This window comes from Spea bombifrons, chromosome 13 (genome assembly GCF_027358695.1).
Source record: "Spea bombifrons isolate aSpeBom1 chromosome 13, aSpeBom1.2.pri, whole genome shotgun sequence".
NCBI lineage: Eukaryota > Metazoa > Chordata > Amphibia > Anura > Pelobatidae > Spea > Spea bombifrons.
The window spans coordinates 23,775,097-23,787,714 of NC_071099.1; the positions used below are offsets into that span (position 1 = coordinate 23,775,097).

Sequence of the window (12,618 nt, forward strand, 5' to 3'; positions counted from 1 at the left end):
TTCACATTAAACATGCATTGCTTCCGTTCTGAAATATTTTCCAGATGTTACACAACAAACGTGCTTTACAAGAATTTTTTTAAAAAAAAAATAAATAAAATAAAAAAAATTATACTAAAAAAGAAATTTATATATATATATAGTTTTTTTTTTGTTTTTAAAGGTTTAGTTTAGTATCTACATGCACCGGATCTTCTCTGGTTATAGGAACGTCATAACCACCTCCAAATCTCACCAGGCCAAGGGCAACTAAGCCACAGGGTGATTTTATAACATTAACATTACATATAATACGAAAATGATTTGCCGTTTACACCTCTTGCTTTTAGCACAAATAATTTCTATTATTTTAATTATTAATTTTAGACTCCAAAGACTCATTGAAGAAGGAAAAAAAAACATGCAATACGTTATCTGGCATTAAAAATTATCCAGAGGGCATAACAGATTTAATGTACAAATATTTTACAAATATTGTATTGATTTTTTATTTTTTATTATTTTTTTGGGGGGGGCTGTTTAATATTTTTTTATTGTTATTTTTGCCTGTGTTTGATGTAATTTAATTAATCCTGTCCTATATACATGGTGCTAAATATTCCTGGCAGCGACCCTTTTTAATTATTTTAAATACTGTGATTAATTATTTAATTTTGATATTTGAATAGACCAGCAGTTTCTCATTATGGCAAAAATTATATTAAGTGCTTTTTAAAGAATAAAAAAACAAAAAAGAAAAGAATAAAAATAGAAATAGATATCATTTTTACATTGGTATTGTATGTATTTGAAATATAAAATGATATATGTACAAAGTCAATCCTATTTTCTGGGTGTGCTTATTAATAATAGGGATTGGTTCGGTCTTTCTCATGTAAATAAAGAATTGTTATAGCATGAATGTGAACACATGACAAAAATGTAACTTTATGTAATTCAATAAATTTAATTTTTTTTTTTTACACAAAATAAATATGTAAAGATATTTCCTCCGAATCGTCTTCAGATATTCTGATTTCATTGTGAATTTGCGATGTAAAATGTGGGTATTTTTATGTAAACACATCTAATTTAATGTTTTTGAGGATTTTTAGACACGACACTGTCTGTACATATTAATATGAAATCGCTTTTTTTTTATTATTGATTAAAAAAAATCTAAAAAGGTGAGTTTTTGGCAACTGCACTTTTTTTTATTGGGTTTTATTATTAGTAAATAAAGGGGAGTGAGATTTAAAATGCGATATTTTGTTGTACTTGTTTAAAAAAAATATATTATATATTTTATAATAAACGTTTTGAGACGTTTAAAAGATGACCGCAATCATTAAACCAAAGAAGAATGCGTTTAGCTGACATAAGAGTGTCAGCTCTGCAGCATCTGCTGCCCTTCTCCTCCATGGTGTTTTGTTGCGTCATGTTCTGCTGTCAAACAGAATCAGGTTAGTTGGCACCTATGCTTAAATATGTAATTTTCCTCTAATTCTGTGTCTCCTGTATATTATTTAACGATGGTATTAAAAAAAATAAATGAGTGAATATTTTTACACTGTCAGGACTATGACCTTTAAGGTGTTTATAGCAAAAAAGGGCTAAACAAAAAACTTTGAGAAGTAACCCTATGTTTATGAGGGTCCCGGGGGGGGCATCTCCTGGGTAAAAAGACAAGAGCCTTAATAATAATTAATAATAATAATATTTATTTATTTTTTTAAAATTGCAATTTACCCTATTGGTTCTGTTATGTGATATATACATTATATACACACACACACACACACACACGCATTTAAGCTGAAAAACACTTTTAAAACCCATGGGAATTGTGTGAAATTATAAAACATTTAGACAGATTAATATTTTTTTTTAGAAAAATAAACACCTTCCTTCTAATTAAAACCTTTAATAATGCTGTTAAAATAATAAAATAAAATACTCCATTGCTTCCTGGTGAAACGCACAAACAAAATGGCAGCTACGGCTTGTTTGCGTTCTAAGCCTCGTTCCACTTCCCCGCAGAGGCTGCTGGGAACTCGGGTGACGCCGTTACTTGCGACGCGCACTGGAGCTTGACGGGCGGTGCGTAGTGACGTCATTACCTGCGTTCCGGTTTCTCTGAGGTACACAGAGGTGGGTGGCTGTCATTAATGAATTCGTTAATGAGTCTGTCGTTCGCAATTAGCAGATAATGGCGCTGTTGGCACCTGCTGGCCATTCATGCTTATTACTTGCCACGCAGGGGTTACGGGGGGGCCGCCTTCTTTGTGTTACCAAGACAACTACCACACCCCAGTATATTCTATTGCACCCCATATCTACCTCATTGCCGCCATTAGGCTTTGTATGATCTGTAATGCACCTATATTATGAGTAGTTATTTGTATAGCACCTGCATGATCTGTAGCGCAGCATATCAAGTCATCATCATTTTTATTATTCATCTTTATTAAGCACCATTTATTTATTTATTAAGCCATTTTTCAAACTACAACTCCCATAATGCTTAGCCTGCCTTATAAAAGATCACGAGGGTTGCCGTGGAGATCCCCGGAAATAGAAATGGGTTTTACGTGTTGTGTTTACGCTTTCGGTATGTCATTGACTATTTCGCGAGCCATTTAGGGTGTCCTTTCAAATCTTTCTGTTTCTTTTAGGTCATGGATTCCCGTTTCAGCCGCGGAAAGTCGACCATTTTGGAAAGATCGTTAGCCCGGCCCAAGACCGAGGTCAGCCTCAGCGCGTTCGCCCTCCTGTTCTCGGAAATAGTGCAGTACTGCCAGAACCGGGTGTACTCGGTGTCCGAGCTTCAGGCCAAGCTGTCGGAGCTCGGCCAGCAAGTCGGATGTCGGATCCTCGACCCATTGGTCATGCGGGAAAAGAACGGCAAGCGGGAGACCAAAGTGATCAGCGCCCTGCTTTTCATAAAAGTGAACGCCTGGAAAGCGCTCTTCGGCAAGGAGGCGGACAAGCTGGAGCAGGCAAACGACGATGACAAAACCTATTACATCATCGAAAAGGATCCCCTCATCAACGCGTATATCTCCGTCCCCAAGGAGAACAGCACCCTGAACTGCGCGTCTTTCACAGCCGGCATCGTGGAGTCTCTGCTGACGTGCAGCGGCTTTCCCGCCAAGGTGACGGCGCACTGGCACAAGGGCACTACCCTCATGATCAAGTTTGACGAGTCCGTCATCCTCCGAGACAAAGCGCTCGATGGCCGTTGAGAACGACTCGACTGAGGAGAGACTATGAGGGCAGGCATCGTAGATAGAGTTTTCGTTCTTCCTCAACACACTAGATACAGTAACAATAATGGCCGTGTAGAGATAAAACATAATGGACTCGCGTAAAAAAATAAATAAGTAAAAAGCATTACTTTTTTGGAATGGAAAAACTCCCAAGGTATATGAAAAATATCCAAGATGGCTTCATGTCACCAGGAACGATAATTCATGTTTCTGGAGCGCAAGGTGCTTTTTTCCCCCTCTTTTTTTCTCTTTTTTTTTGCTTTTCCACAGAGTTTTTGTTCAGGGAAATGGACGTTACGTTAAAGAACCTGTCTCATGGTCATTCAGATATAGGTAATGACCGTCGTGTATTTTACCCTTGATTCCGATTGAGAGATTAAAAAATATAAGATGAACATTAGATCTTGTTTGTTATTTTATATTGTGTCCTAGAAATGCATCTTTCTTTGGACGTCTTACAATCACAGCCCGGTTGCTCTGCTATATTTATACCGGTATTAACCATTTAACCATTTACAGTCAAACTCTCCGGCCGCTGATCTACAGTCGGTTATGAGGTTCCTGCCCGTAGGTTCACGATCAACTCTGGTGGTAAAAAGAAAAACGTCTTGGCGAAGATCTCCGTGCGCCAGGTAATTGGTATTCATGGGGTAATCATAGGTTAATAGAATGAGGTCTGTCTGCCTATGGGCACCCCTCTACCCTGATGGTCTCATTGGTCCCTGAGTACCTGGGCCACGCCATGTAAGCGCAACATAGGAAAGGGGAACAGGGCTCTTTTGGAAAAGTTCCGGATTGGGAGTTTTTGGAGATAAAATCTTGATCCACGCTCATATCTGATAAGGTGCCTTTCACCTCTTAGGTGGCCTGTCCCTAATTCTCTTTTTTTCTGGTTAGATGAGGTTTAACCCCTTGTTTATTAACAGTCAAGCAAATGGCACTTAGTGAACTGATATCTATACTGTATGCAGCAATTATCCTACAGTCCGTAAAGACTCGTTTGCGGAGTCGGGATTTCTTACACAGAAACGATAGTTACGCAAAAGCAGGTATCGATAAAGTATTATTTTTCTTTGTTAGAATACAACACGTGTTTAAAATAATCAAAACAGGCTTGTTATTAAGCAAAGATGCATCAGATGGTTACAACTCCCTACATCGGTCCTAAAGCAACCGTTTATTAGATGATTTGGAAACATTTTATAGGGAAAAATGAATTATTTTTAAGAGTTCCGTGTGAAAAAGACAACTCATGCATGGAACTGCAGTAATGTGCGATCAGCCCTGCTTGCGAGCCACGATAAGGTACGATCTTTCATAATCGCACATTTCTTGCATGGATTTTTCCTCCCTCTGTGCTATCGTCATGTGCTCAATCACATAACCCTCAGCCTGCAGAGCATCCCTGAGGAAAGCTTCATCTAAACACAAGGAGAAGAACTTAACCTTCCCGACCATGTAGTAGTTGGTGTTTAGGACCCCACAGAGCACCAGATGACCGCCGGGTCTCAGCAAAGTGCTGATGTTCTTCAAAGCGGAGCGGTACGCCGCCTGATCCTTGCACGCCCCCTCCAAGCATTCGGAGCTCAGCAAGCAGTCAGCTTGAGGAAGCGTCACCGGCTCGAGAGGGTTAGACTTCATGACATCACACTTCAGAACCTGCTTCACGGCACGCCGCAGTCTCTCCTGCTTCTCCATCCACTTCTCTCTGAGAAAAGAAGAAACTCTGTACGGTAAGAACAGTAAACGTGTGGAATTCGCTGCAAACACTCCGCTATTGGTTACTTTACAACTTTTACTGCATAATATTACTATATTACTGTATGTTTAATATATAAAATCTATCATGTTACATAGACCTGTCTCCCTCCAGCTCGCACACGTATTTCAGAACCGGGCTCCAGTCAAATGCACCCGGTTTATTCTTCAACCACTTCTCTAGCTCCTCCAGGTTCTTGTCTGTGTAATCCGTGGCTATTATCTCTTCGAAATGCTCACACGCCGACAGCATCTGGTGGATGGTGGGTCCGCTCCCAACGTCAATCAAGGTTCCGCCTTTTACGTTACCTGTAAGAAGGTAGAATTAACAAATTTAGAAGACAAACTTTCCATCTTCTCTAAAGTACCGTTATCCAACTTGTGAGATGGATGAAGCCCTCTATAGCTCCACTTCGTTAACAAATAGTCAGTTCTTCAGCCTAACCTAGAAACCATTCCAGAAGGAGACATTAATGCGACTTTTGGGGTTTCCTTGCACCTATTGACACAAATGAAGGCATTTTAGGTCAACTGTGATTCAAACCATGCTATGGATGCAGGTTTCTCCGCCATCAGTACTGATAGAGTCCGCGAAGGAAGCAGCATGGAGGAGACATATAGGTCCTGGGTCAACTTTAGGTGGACATCTAACATTCTCCACCCATAAGCATGACCCAGTGGAACCTTCCTTACCCTGCCTCCCTCCAACTCAAATATTTATATACCGTATATTGTATTTTTCTATCTATTAACCTGCGGAATACTCATGGGTTCTAAAGTATGCGGAGTTGGTGGAATATTATGGTATCTTCTCTTTCTACTTGTTCCTTCTTGACTTTCTAATTTACGCAGCGGATGCTTTTATTGCCACATTGTGTTCTTTTACACCCCAATTACTGTTGAATCATTCCGTTGTGTCATCCGTGGGGTTTTCTATTCACTGCATTGTATTGCGTTTTAACGTATCGGACAAGCCTAAGCTCGTCGGAAGAGCCTCCATGAACCAACTGAGTGTCTGCCTGCTTTAGCATTCAAGGAACTATCAGAGGCTGCTCAGCTGAGACTTTGCTTCCCGTTTCTCGCGTCCGAAGCTTCCTCTTTTGTGTCGCGTACGAATAATCTCTTCTTTCCGCAGGAAGATCACAAAGGAAGGCAGCTCGTTGTTCCCCACAGAAGGCCCCTCGTGTTTGTTCTTGGCCCGCCAAATAGGCGTTCTTGAGAACCACGCAATCGCAATTAAGCCCAAAGCAACTCAATTAAATCATTCTATGCCACTGTTGACCCACCGGGACATTTCAGGTCAAATGTGGTCTTCAAGGACCGGCAAAGCCCATGCGCTCACCTCCCTACCCAATGTGTTCTGTTATACGTAAACATACACAATATACACAACATATACTCTTCCCACCGTGAGAACTCTTGTTCCATGACCATCTTAAAGGCTCACCCGACGAGAAGACATCTGAATACTGTTTGAGGGCAAATTTCAAGAACCCGTCTCCCAAGCTGCCCTCCCCGAAGCGGAAATAATCCTCCAGGTAGGCTTTGGGATCGAACGATTCCTGATAAACGTCTGTCCCGGTGAAATCGGACATTGCGCTTCTCGGGTCCCTGACAAAGGGGTCTCTGATGTTGACGAGAAGCTGGTCCTTGTCCTACCATCGATGGCCACTCCTCCGCGTCTCGGCAGAATTTAAATTGGTACATTAGGACTTTGTTAACCCACGGAGAACCCGAGGGTGCGTGAAGTATCCCTGACCAAAGCAAATATATAGGAGCCTGCTGTCTTGGAACTTCAGAGCGGACGCGGTAACCACGGATTATGGATCTTTTTTAATCAAATATCTAATATTTGCGTGAGATCGATAACAGGGCGTTTAACGTCAGCACCGATGGTGTTAAACTTCTAGGCCTAACGCCAACGTTAATCGAAATGGACTGCGGACTGAGAGGCCTCTCCCGTCAGCTGCCGGGGCTGAGGTTTCTGCCTCCATCGAAATGCCAAAAGGGTTCTCATTCTGGAACTCAGCGAGCTCTGGATCTGCCTCCTGCTCATGGGTGGCCTGAAGGATCCTTAGGACCTTCCTAATTCACGAGACGCAGGGGGGGCGATATTTATGTATATTATATGGCAGTCCTGTGATGAGCTGCATTGTCTGGTCCCTGGGTTCATTTTGTGATCCTTGAACATCAGGAGCACCTCAGGGAAATGAGGAACACAAACACCCGCAGAAAGACTACCTAGAATCAGGGGAGGGCTGGTACCTTCTAGCCCGGGATGGGGGTGGCAGGTAAAGCTGAGTGGGGCCCTTACAACCCCCCCAGTAACTAAAATACACACTCACACCCTTACACTCGCCTGGATCCTTTCTTTCTGCTAGCACACTGTACAAGTGCCCACATTTTTGCCATGAGGCCACATTACGTGGCTCCACTGCGCTCCTGCCTCTGAGCTCCTAGAAAAGAGGGACATTTGGGAAGGGAAGAGGGGGCATGAAGAGAGAAAAGAGGGGCATGGGAATTTGGAGCCCAGATAGGGACTGGTCAAATTCAACAGTGGCACTTGGGAGGTATGTTTTGGTGCAGTACATGAAGGAGACCACAGGGGGGCAGCAGACTTCGGCGCTCAGTGAGTCCGCCCATCGTATTGTAGCTTGTTGCTAGGTGGAGTGACGTCACGGGCAGTGGCTGACAGCCCTTCTGTAGCTTGTTTACCGGGAGCGGCGGATAGTCGGCTGGAATCCGTTTTAATCCGCCAGCTAGAAACGGCAACGGACTGCGAAGGAAGCGGAGACAGCGAGGCCAGGCTTCGCGCTCACCCCCCAGATCTGTCTTGCGGGCTTTTGGGTCGTATGGCTCCCGGGAACCGATGGTGAAAAGTGCGCCCGGGGTTAGAGGCTGATTAAGGAGAGCAGGAGAGACCAGAGACCGGGGATATGGAGCTGAGGGTCGGAAATCGCTACCGGCTGGGCCGGAAGATCGGCAGCGGCTCTTTTGGGGACATTTACCTGGGTAAGACGCTGGGGGGCTGCGGGCCTTTGGGGGTGACTGGGCCCGGGAGCCGGGTAGGGGGTCCCCGGGGTCTCTATGGTACATGAGGGGCTATAGCTCGAGTTACCTCATCTTCGGTAAACGAAGGGGGGCATCTCTCGGTGAAACCAGGAACTGAGAGCCCAAATTACCCGGGGGGTTCAGGCCAAGGGACCCCCCCATATTACCCAGGAGGATAGTCCAAACCCCATTTATTACCCAGGGGCCTGGCGAGGATCGGTCCTAAAGCTCCTGAACCCCTGGGGCCCAAATCAGAACCCCAAATATCCGACCAGGCCCCGGACATAGGGCCCCCCCAATCCTTATCACTCATGATGGAGGGGGCTTTGGGGGCATAAAACCCCATAGTGGGGTTGATTTTAATCGGTGGTCTCGTTACCCCTGAATGAGGCGTTATATAGCCTAGAGTTGATGTCATTTATTTCACCCCACTCGTTCTGGGCCCCCGGGGACAGAAGCCGCTCCCCGACTTCCTGGTGTTTCAGGCCAAGTGCCTTTTCCCCTCTCCATTGGAATAAACGATTTATTAAATACACTTTCCCGGGGGGCCAAGAGTGATTGTACCCCGGGACGCTGATCTAGACTGGCGGGGGCCAGGGATCGGACGCGTTGGTTCCTTTACTCAGGGTCTATACAGAGGGGACCTAAGCGAGGAGCGACCTTGGCCAAGACCCAAAAACTTGGCCTGATTAGGAGGCTCTGCTCGATACAACGCGGACCTCGACCCGCGAGGTTCTTTAGTAGTCAGCGCTCACCTCGGACTGGTGATAGGAAGACGCTGACTCAATGAGTCGTAGCCGTTGAGTCAGTGCTGTCCGTTGCGTAAGGTTGTGCCGGTCAATGAAGCCCCCCTGCCTTTCTAATGTCGACCTGTCGCCTGTATATCAAGGACGTTCTTGGTTCCGCCAACTTCTCCCGACCCCTCGATTTATTCCTCCCCGCTTTATTCCATTTATTTAGATCGGTGAGGTCCAGGGTGGACATAGCATGGAAGCGACCCCCGGAATTGGAAGCTTTTTTTTTAGTTATTATTTTTTAATAATAACTTTACAGTCCCCGGCCTAATGAAATACAACTCCCATAATCCTCAGCAGCCTAGAGATCATGACATCACACGTAGATGAAGAATACAGCGTATTAACTTCCTGTGGGTGTGTAAAATTAACCATTTATTTCCCGGCAGGTACCGACATCGCTGCCGCGGAAGAAGTCGCCATCAAGTTGGAATGCGTGAAAACGAAGCATCCTCAGCTCCACATAGAGAGCAAGATCTACAAGATGATGCAGGGAGGAGGTGAGGGTCCGCACCCCGGCCCACCGGTACACAGGGGATCACCCCCCCCGTTGGTTTACTGACGGCTCTGCTTTCTTTCCAGTGGGGATCCCGACTATAAAGTGGTGCGGTGCGGAGGGAGACTATAACGTCATGGTCATGGAGTTACTGGGACCGAGTCTCGAGGACCTCTTCAACTTCTGCTCCAGGAAATTTAGCTTGAAGACTGTGCTCCTCCTTGCTGACCAAATGGTGACTACTTGTAGCCGTAGCGTTCAGAAAACCTTAGCGCCGTGGCGTTTACATCACTATGACATCATGCTCAGTTGGCACCAAGGTTTTAACCCCCTGCTCCCTGTAGTAAATTCAGTTTTGCGAAGCGCGAGGTTTTCACCTTGTCTTAGCAGGTTTTTTTTGTGTTCGCTCCGTTTCCTGGTGACCCACCTTATGACTTCCTTGTAATACGAGAGGGATGGGGGGGGGGGGAGAATTCAAGCTGTAACCTAGTCTTCTGGTTGCCAGGCAACAGCACCAAAGCTGGAAAAACAGTGTCAGACCAGGGGGTTTATTCACTAAAGGCCAAGGTTGCGTTTCAGCTGCTTCACTTACCCATACACTATGAAGGGCCAACCAAGGTGAGCTTCAGCTGCAGGAAGAGCCTGGCTGGCCCTGTATAATGTATGGGTCAATTACGCAGGACCTTCCCTGCCATTAACCATGTCAGACCAAAGCTCTCCCAACAGCTCTCCTTTACAGAATAAACCCCGAGGATTATTATTTTGTAATACCTTTTGTTTGTTGTAGCGGCCATGGGTTTAACTACAGGTCTCATCGTGCCTCTTTGATTCGGTTATAACTTTCACTTCCCCGCTGAAGCTTCCACGCGGTTACCTCCTGCATGCAGTTGCGCCCCTTAACCCCTCGCTTTCTTCTCTCCTTTGGAACAGATTAGCCGCATCGAGTACATTCATTCCAAAAACTTCATCCATCGCGACGTGAAGCCCGATAACTTCCTGATGGGCCTCGGCAAGAAAGGGAATCTCGTGTACATTATCGACTTTGGACTCGCCAAGAAGTATCGAGACGCCCGGACGCACCAGCACATCCCGTACCGCGAAAACAAGAACTTAACGGGGACCGCCCGCTACGCCTCCATCAACACGCATCTCGGGATAGGTAGGCCTGCAGACGGAGGGCTCTGACCTCGAGCAGTATGCTAAAAATGAGCCGCCGGCGGCGCGTCTGGAAATCTGGTTCGCTTGGCTTCTGACTCTTGTTTTTATGACCGTTTTGTGTCCTTCTAGAACAATCGCGCAGGGATGACCTGGAGTCTCTGGGGTACGTGCTCATGTACTTCAACTTGGGCTCCCTCCCGTGGCAAGGGCTGAAAGCTGCCACCAAACGGCAAAAGTACGAACGCATCAGCGAAAAGAAGATGTCCACGCCGATCGAGGTCCTCTGTAAAGGCTATCCATGTAAGTCCTCCCTTGAGTTCAATGCTGATGTCATCTTTGGGGAAGATAAATATGATGTAAGCAGAGCACAGCCCTGGAACCTTTAGGGTCTGAATGTAACCCTCCAGGTTGTGACGTTAAACCAGTATGTCGGGTGGGTAGAAGACGTGGCTGAGTCCGTCTTTATGCCTAGTTAGCCGATAGGAACGTGTTTCCGCGTCGGTAATATCGCCGTGTGGTTCTATTGCACGGACCGACGTCTGGATCCCTAACGCGTTTCCATCTCTCGCAGCCGAGTTTGCCACCTACCTGAACTTCTGCCGGTCCCTGCGCTTCGACGACAAGCCGGATTACTCGTACCTGAGGCAGCTCTTCAGGAATCTCTTCCACCGCCAGGGCTTCTCTTACGACTATGTGTTCGACTGGAACATGCTGAAGTTTGTGAGTATCCTGCGCCGTCGAAAATAATTGGCGTCCCTTTCGTTAAATTTGTATATATTGTGGGATATTCTGGGGTCCGACCGGAAACGATCGGGTCGGAAGGAGTGGTACCTGTCCCGGCGTTCTCCGAAATACTTTAGGGTGTAAGCCTTTTGGGTTCTAATGCTTGGGAATTGGGACAGTAAAGTTGTGGTCTGTTTAAGGGTGCGAGCCGGGCAGCCGAAGACGCCGAGCGTGAAAGGAGAGAGCGAGAGGAACGCCTGAGACACTCCCGAAATCCTGGTGCCCGGGGCCTGCCTTCTACTGCTTCCGGCAGGCTGAGGGGCGCCCCAGAAGTCACCCCACCGACGCCGCTCACTCCCACCTCTCACACAGGTAAGCCCGGGCTCTGCGGTCCTCTGCGTCGCTGCCCTCAGTAGAAATATTTCTTTTCCCCTTTAGTCTTGGGGTAAATTTATTTAAGTCTCTGATCCTCGAGGATGCAGGAAGAGAAACCGCATACAAAAACCTTTGTGTTTTTGCTAGCTAACACCTCTCCCCGTCCCATGTCAGGGATGGAGCGCGAACGGAAAGTGAGTATGAGGCTGCATCGTGGTGCTCCGGTCAACGTCTCCTCGTCGGATTTAACGGGCCGGCAAGATACGTCTCGCATGTCCACCTCTCAGGTACGCTGTGGGTTCCGGCTGTCACGCGCATTACCTTGCATTGATCCTTAGGCGTGTTCAATTTTAGTATCGTCTTGGCTCTTACGTGACCCATGTTTAGAACACGCGGTGATCTCGCCACGATCGGCTGCCACTTTTGTCTCTACATCTATTAACCTGCTTTACAAATGGAGCCGGAGGTTGTGCAGAATAATGCTTTCCATTGGAGAGCCTAAAACCGTAGCTATTAATAATCATATAGAATATTTATCCACTTTAATGTAAACTATGGCAGCCGTTATAACAACGAGTTATACGTGTAATAAGCTCTGATTATCACATATTATTTGTACGTGTCTGCGGGCATCGGCACACTGCCTGGCTGTTGTTGTTGTTGTTATTATTATTATTTATTATTATTATTCAGGGAATGCCCCATCTCCCTGCCATTTATATTTCCGAATAGGAGATCTAGGCTTCATCCTCTCCTTTTAGCTGGTCTATTGGGCTCGGGGGGGTATTTTTTCCTTGGCCTTGGGGCACCTCTCCAAGGGTGCCAACCCTAGAGCCACCTCTCTCTCTGTCATATCTGAAGCTTTTCGTGTTGGTTGTTGGGTGCGATTGTGTGCTGGGACGTGGCGTACGGGACGGTTCCTGGCCATACCCGGAAAATGTTTTTGGGAGCTGTGGCTTCGCGGCTTTATGCCGGGGGGGGGGCGTCTTGTGCTTTGTTTGGCTGGTAAAGCTGC

General features: G+C 46.0%; 3 protein-coding genes across 3 annotated transcripts; 2 read left to right on the forward strand and 1 right to left on the reverse strand.

Moving 5' to 3' along the window:
- The first annotated feature begins 2,079 nt into the window (after positions 1 to 2,079).
- TRAPPC5 (trafficking protein particle complex subunit 5) lies at positions 2,080 to 3,394 on the forward strand. The gene is made up of 2 exons (XM_053453055.1): positions 2,080 to 2,130; positions 2,655 to 3,394. Exon 2 carries the CDS (start codon positions 2,658 to 2,660, stop codon positions 3,222 to 3,224), a length of 567 nt encoding a protein of 188 aa, XP_053309030.1. The 5' UTR covers positions 2,080 to 2,130; positions 2,655 to 2,657; the 3' UTR covers positions 3,225 to 3,394.
- An 899-nt stretch (positions 3,395 to 4,293) lies between these two features.
- LOC128471178 (nicotinamide N-methyltransferase-like) lies at positions 4,294 to 6,667 on the reverse strand. Its single transcript, XM_053453054.1, has 3 exons — positions 6,454 to 6,667; positions 5,108 to 5,315; positions 4,294 to 4,956 (listed from the first exon to the last, which is right to left on the reverse strand). The coding sequence occupies exons 1-3, from the start codon at positions 6,599 to 6,601 to the stop codon at positions 4,527 to 4,529; spliced, it is 786 nt and encodes a 261-aa protein (XP_053309029.1). The 5' UTR covers positions 6,602 to 6,667; the 3' UTR covers positions 4,294 to 4,526.
- A 994-nt stretch (positions 6,668 to 7,661) lies between these two features.
- Positions 7,662 to 11,941, forward strand: CSNK1D (casein kinase 1 delta). The gene is made up of 8 exons (XM_053452805.1): positions 7,662 to 8,018; positions 9,241 to 9,351; positions 9,434 to 9,582; positions 10,278 to 10,506; positions 10,635 to 10,805; positions 11,077 to 11,225; positions 11,429 to 11,600; positions 11,778 to 11,941. The coding sequence occupies exons 1-8, from the start codon at positions 7,943 to 7,945 to the stop codon at positions 11,939 to 11,941; spliced, it is 1,221 nt and encodes a 406-aa protein (XP_053308780.1). The 5' UTR covers positions 7,662 to 7,942.
- The last annotated feature ends 677 nt before the right edge of the window (positions 11,942 to 12,618 follow it).

Excerpts from the sequence above, each read along its gene's own strand:
- LOC128471178 (XM_053453054.1), bottom strand. The coding sequence starts at position 6,601 with ATGTCCGATTTCACCGGGACAGACGTTTATCAGGAATCGTTCGATCCC. Across the intron at positions 5,316-6,453 it reads TTCAGATGTCTTCTCGTCGG|GTAACGTAAAAGGCGGAACC; the intron begins GTGAGCCTTTAA and ends ACCTTCTTACAG. Across the intron at positions 4,957-5,107 it reads TGCGAGCTGGAGGGAGACAG|AGAGAAGTGGATGGAGAAGC; the intron begins GTCTATGTAACA and ends TTCTTTTCTCAG.
- CSNK1D (XM_053452805.1), top strand. The coding sequence starts at position 7,943 with ATGGAGCTGAGGGTCGGAAATCGCTACCGGCTGGGCCGGAAGATCGGC. Across the intron at positions 9,583-10,277 it reads TCCTCCTTGCTGACCAAATG|ATTAGCCGCATCGAGTACAT; the intron begins GTGACTACTTGT and ends CCTTTGGAACAG. Across the intron at positions 10,507-10,634 it reads CAACACGCATCTCGGGATAG|AACAATCGCGCAGGGATGAC; the intron begins GTAGGCCTGCAG and ends GTGTCCTTCTAG.
- TRAPPC5 (XM_053453055.1), top strand. The coding sequence starts at position 2,658 with ATGGATTCCCGTTTCAGCCGCGGAAAGTCGACCATTTTGGAAAGATCG.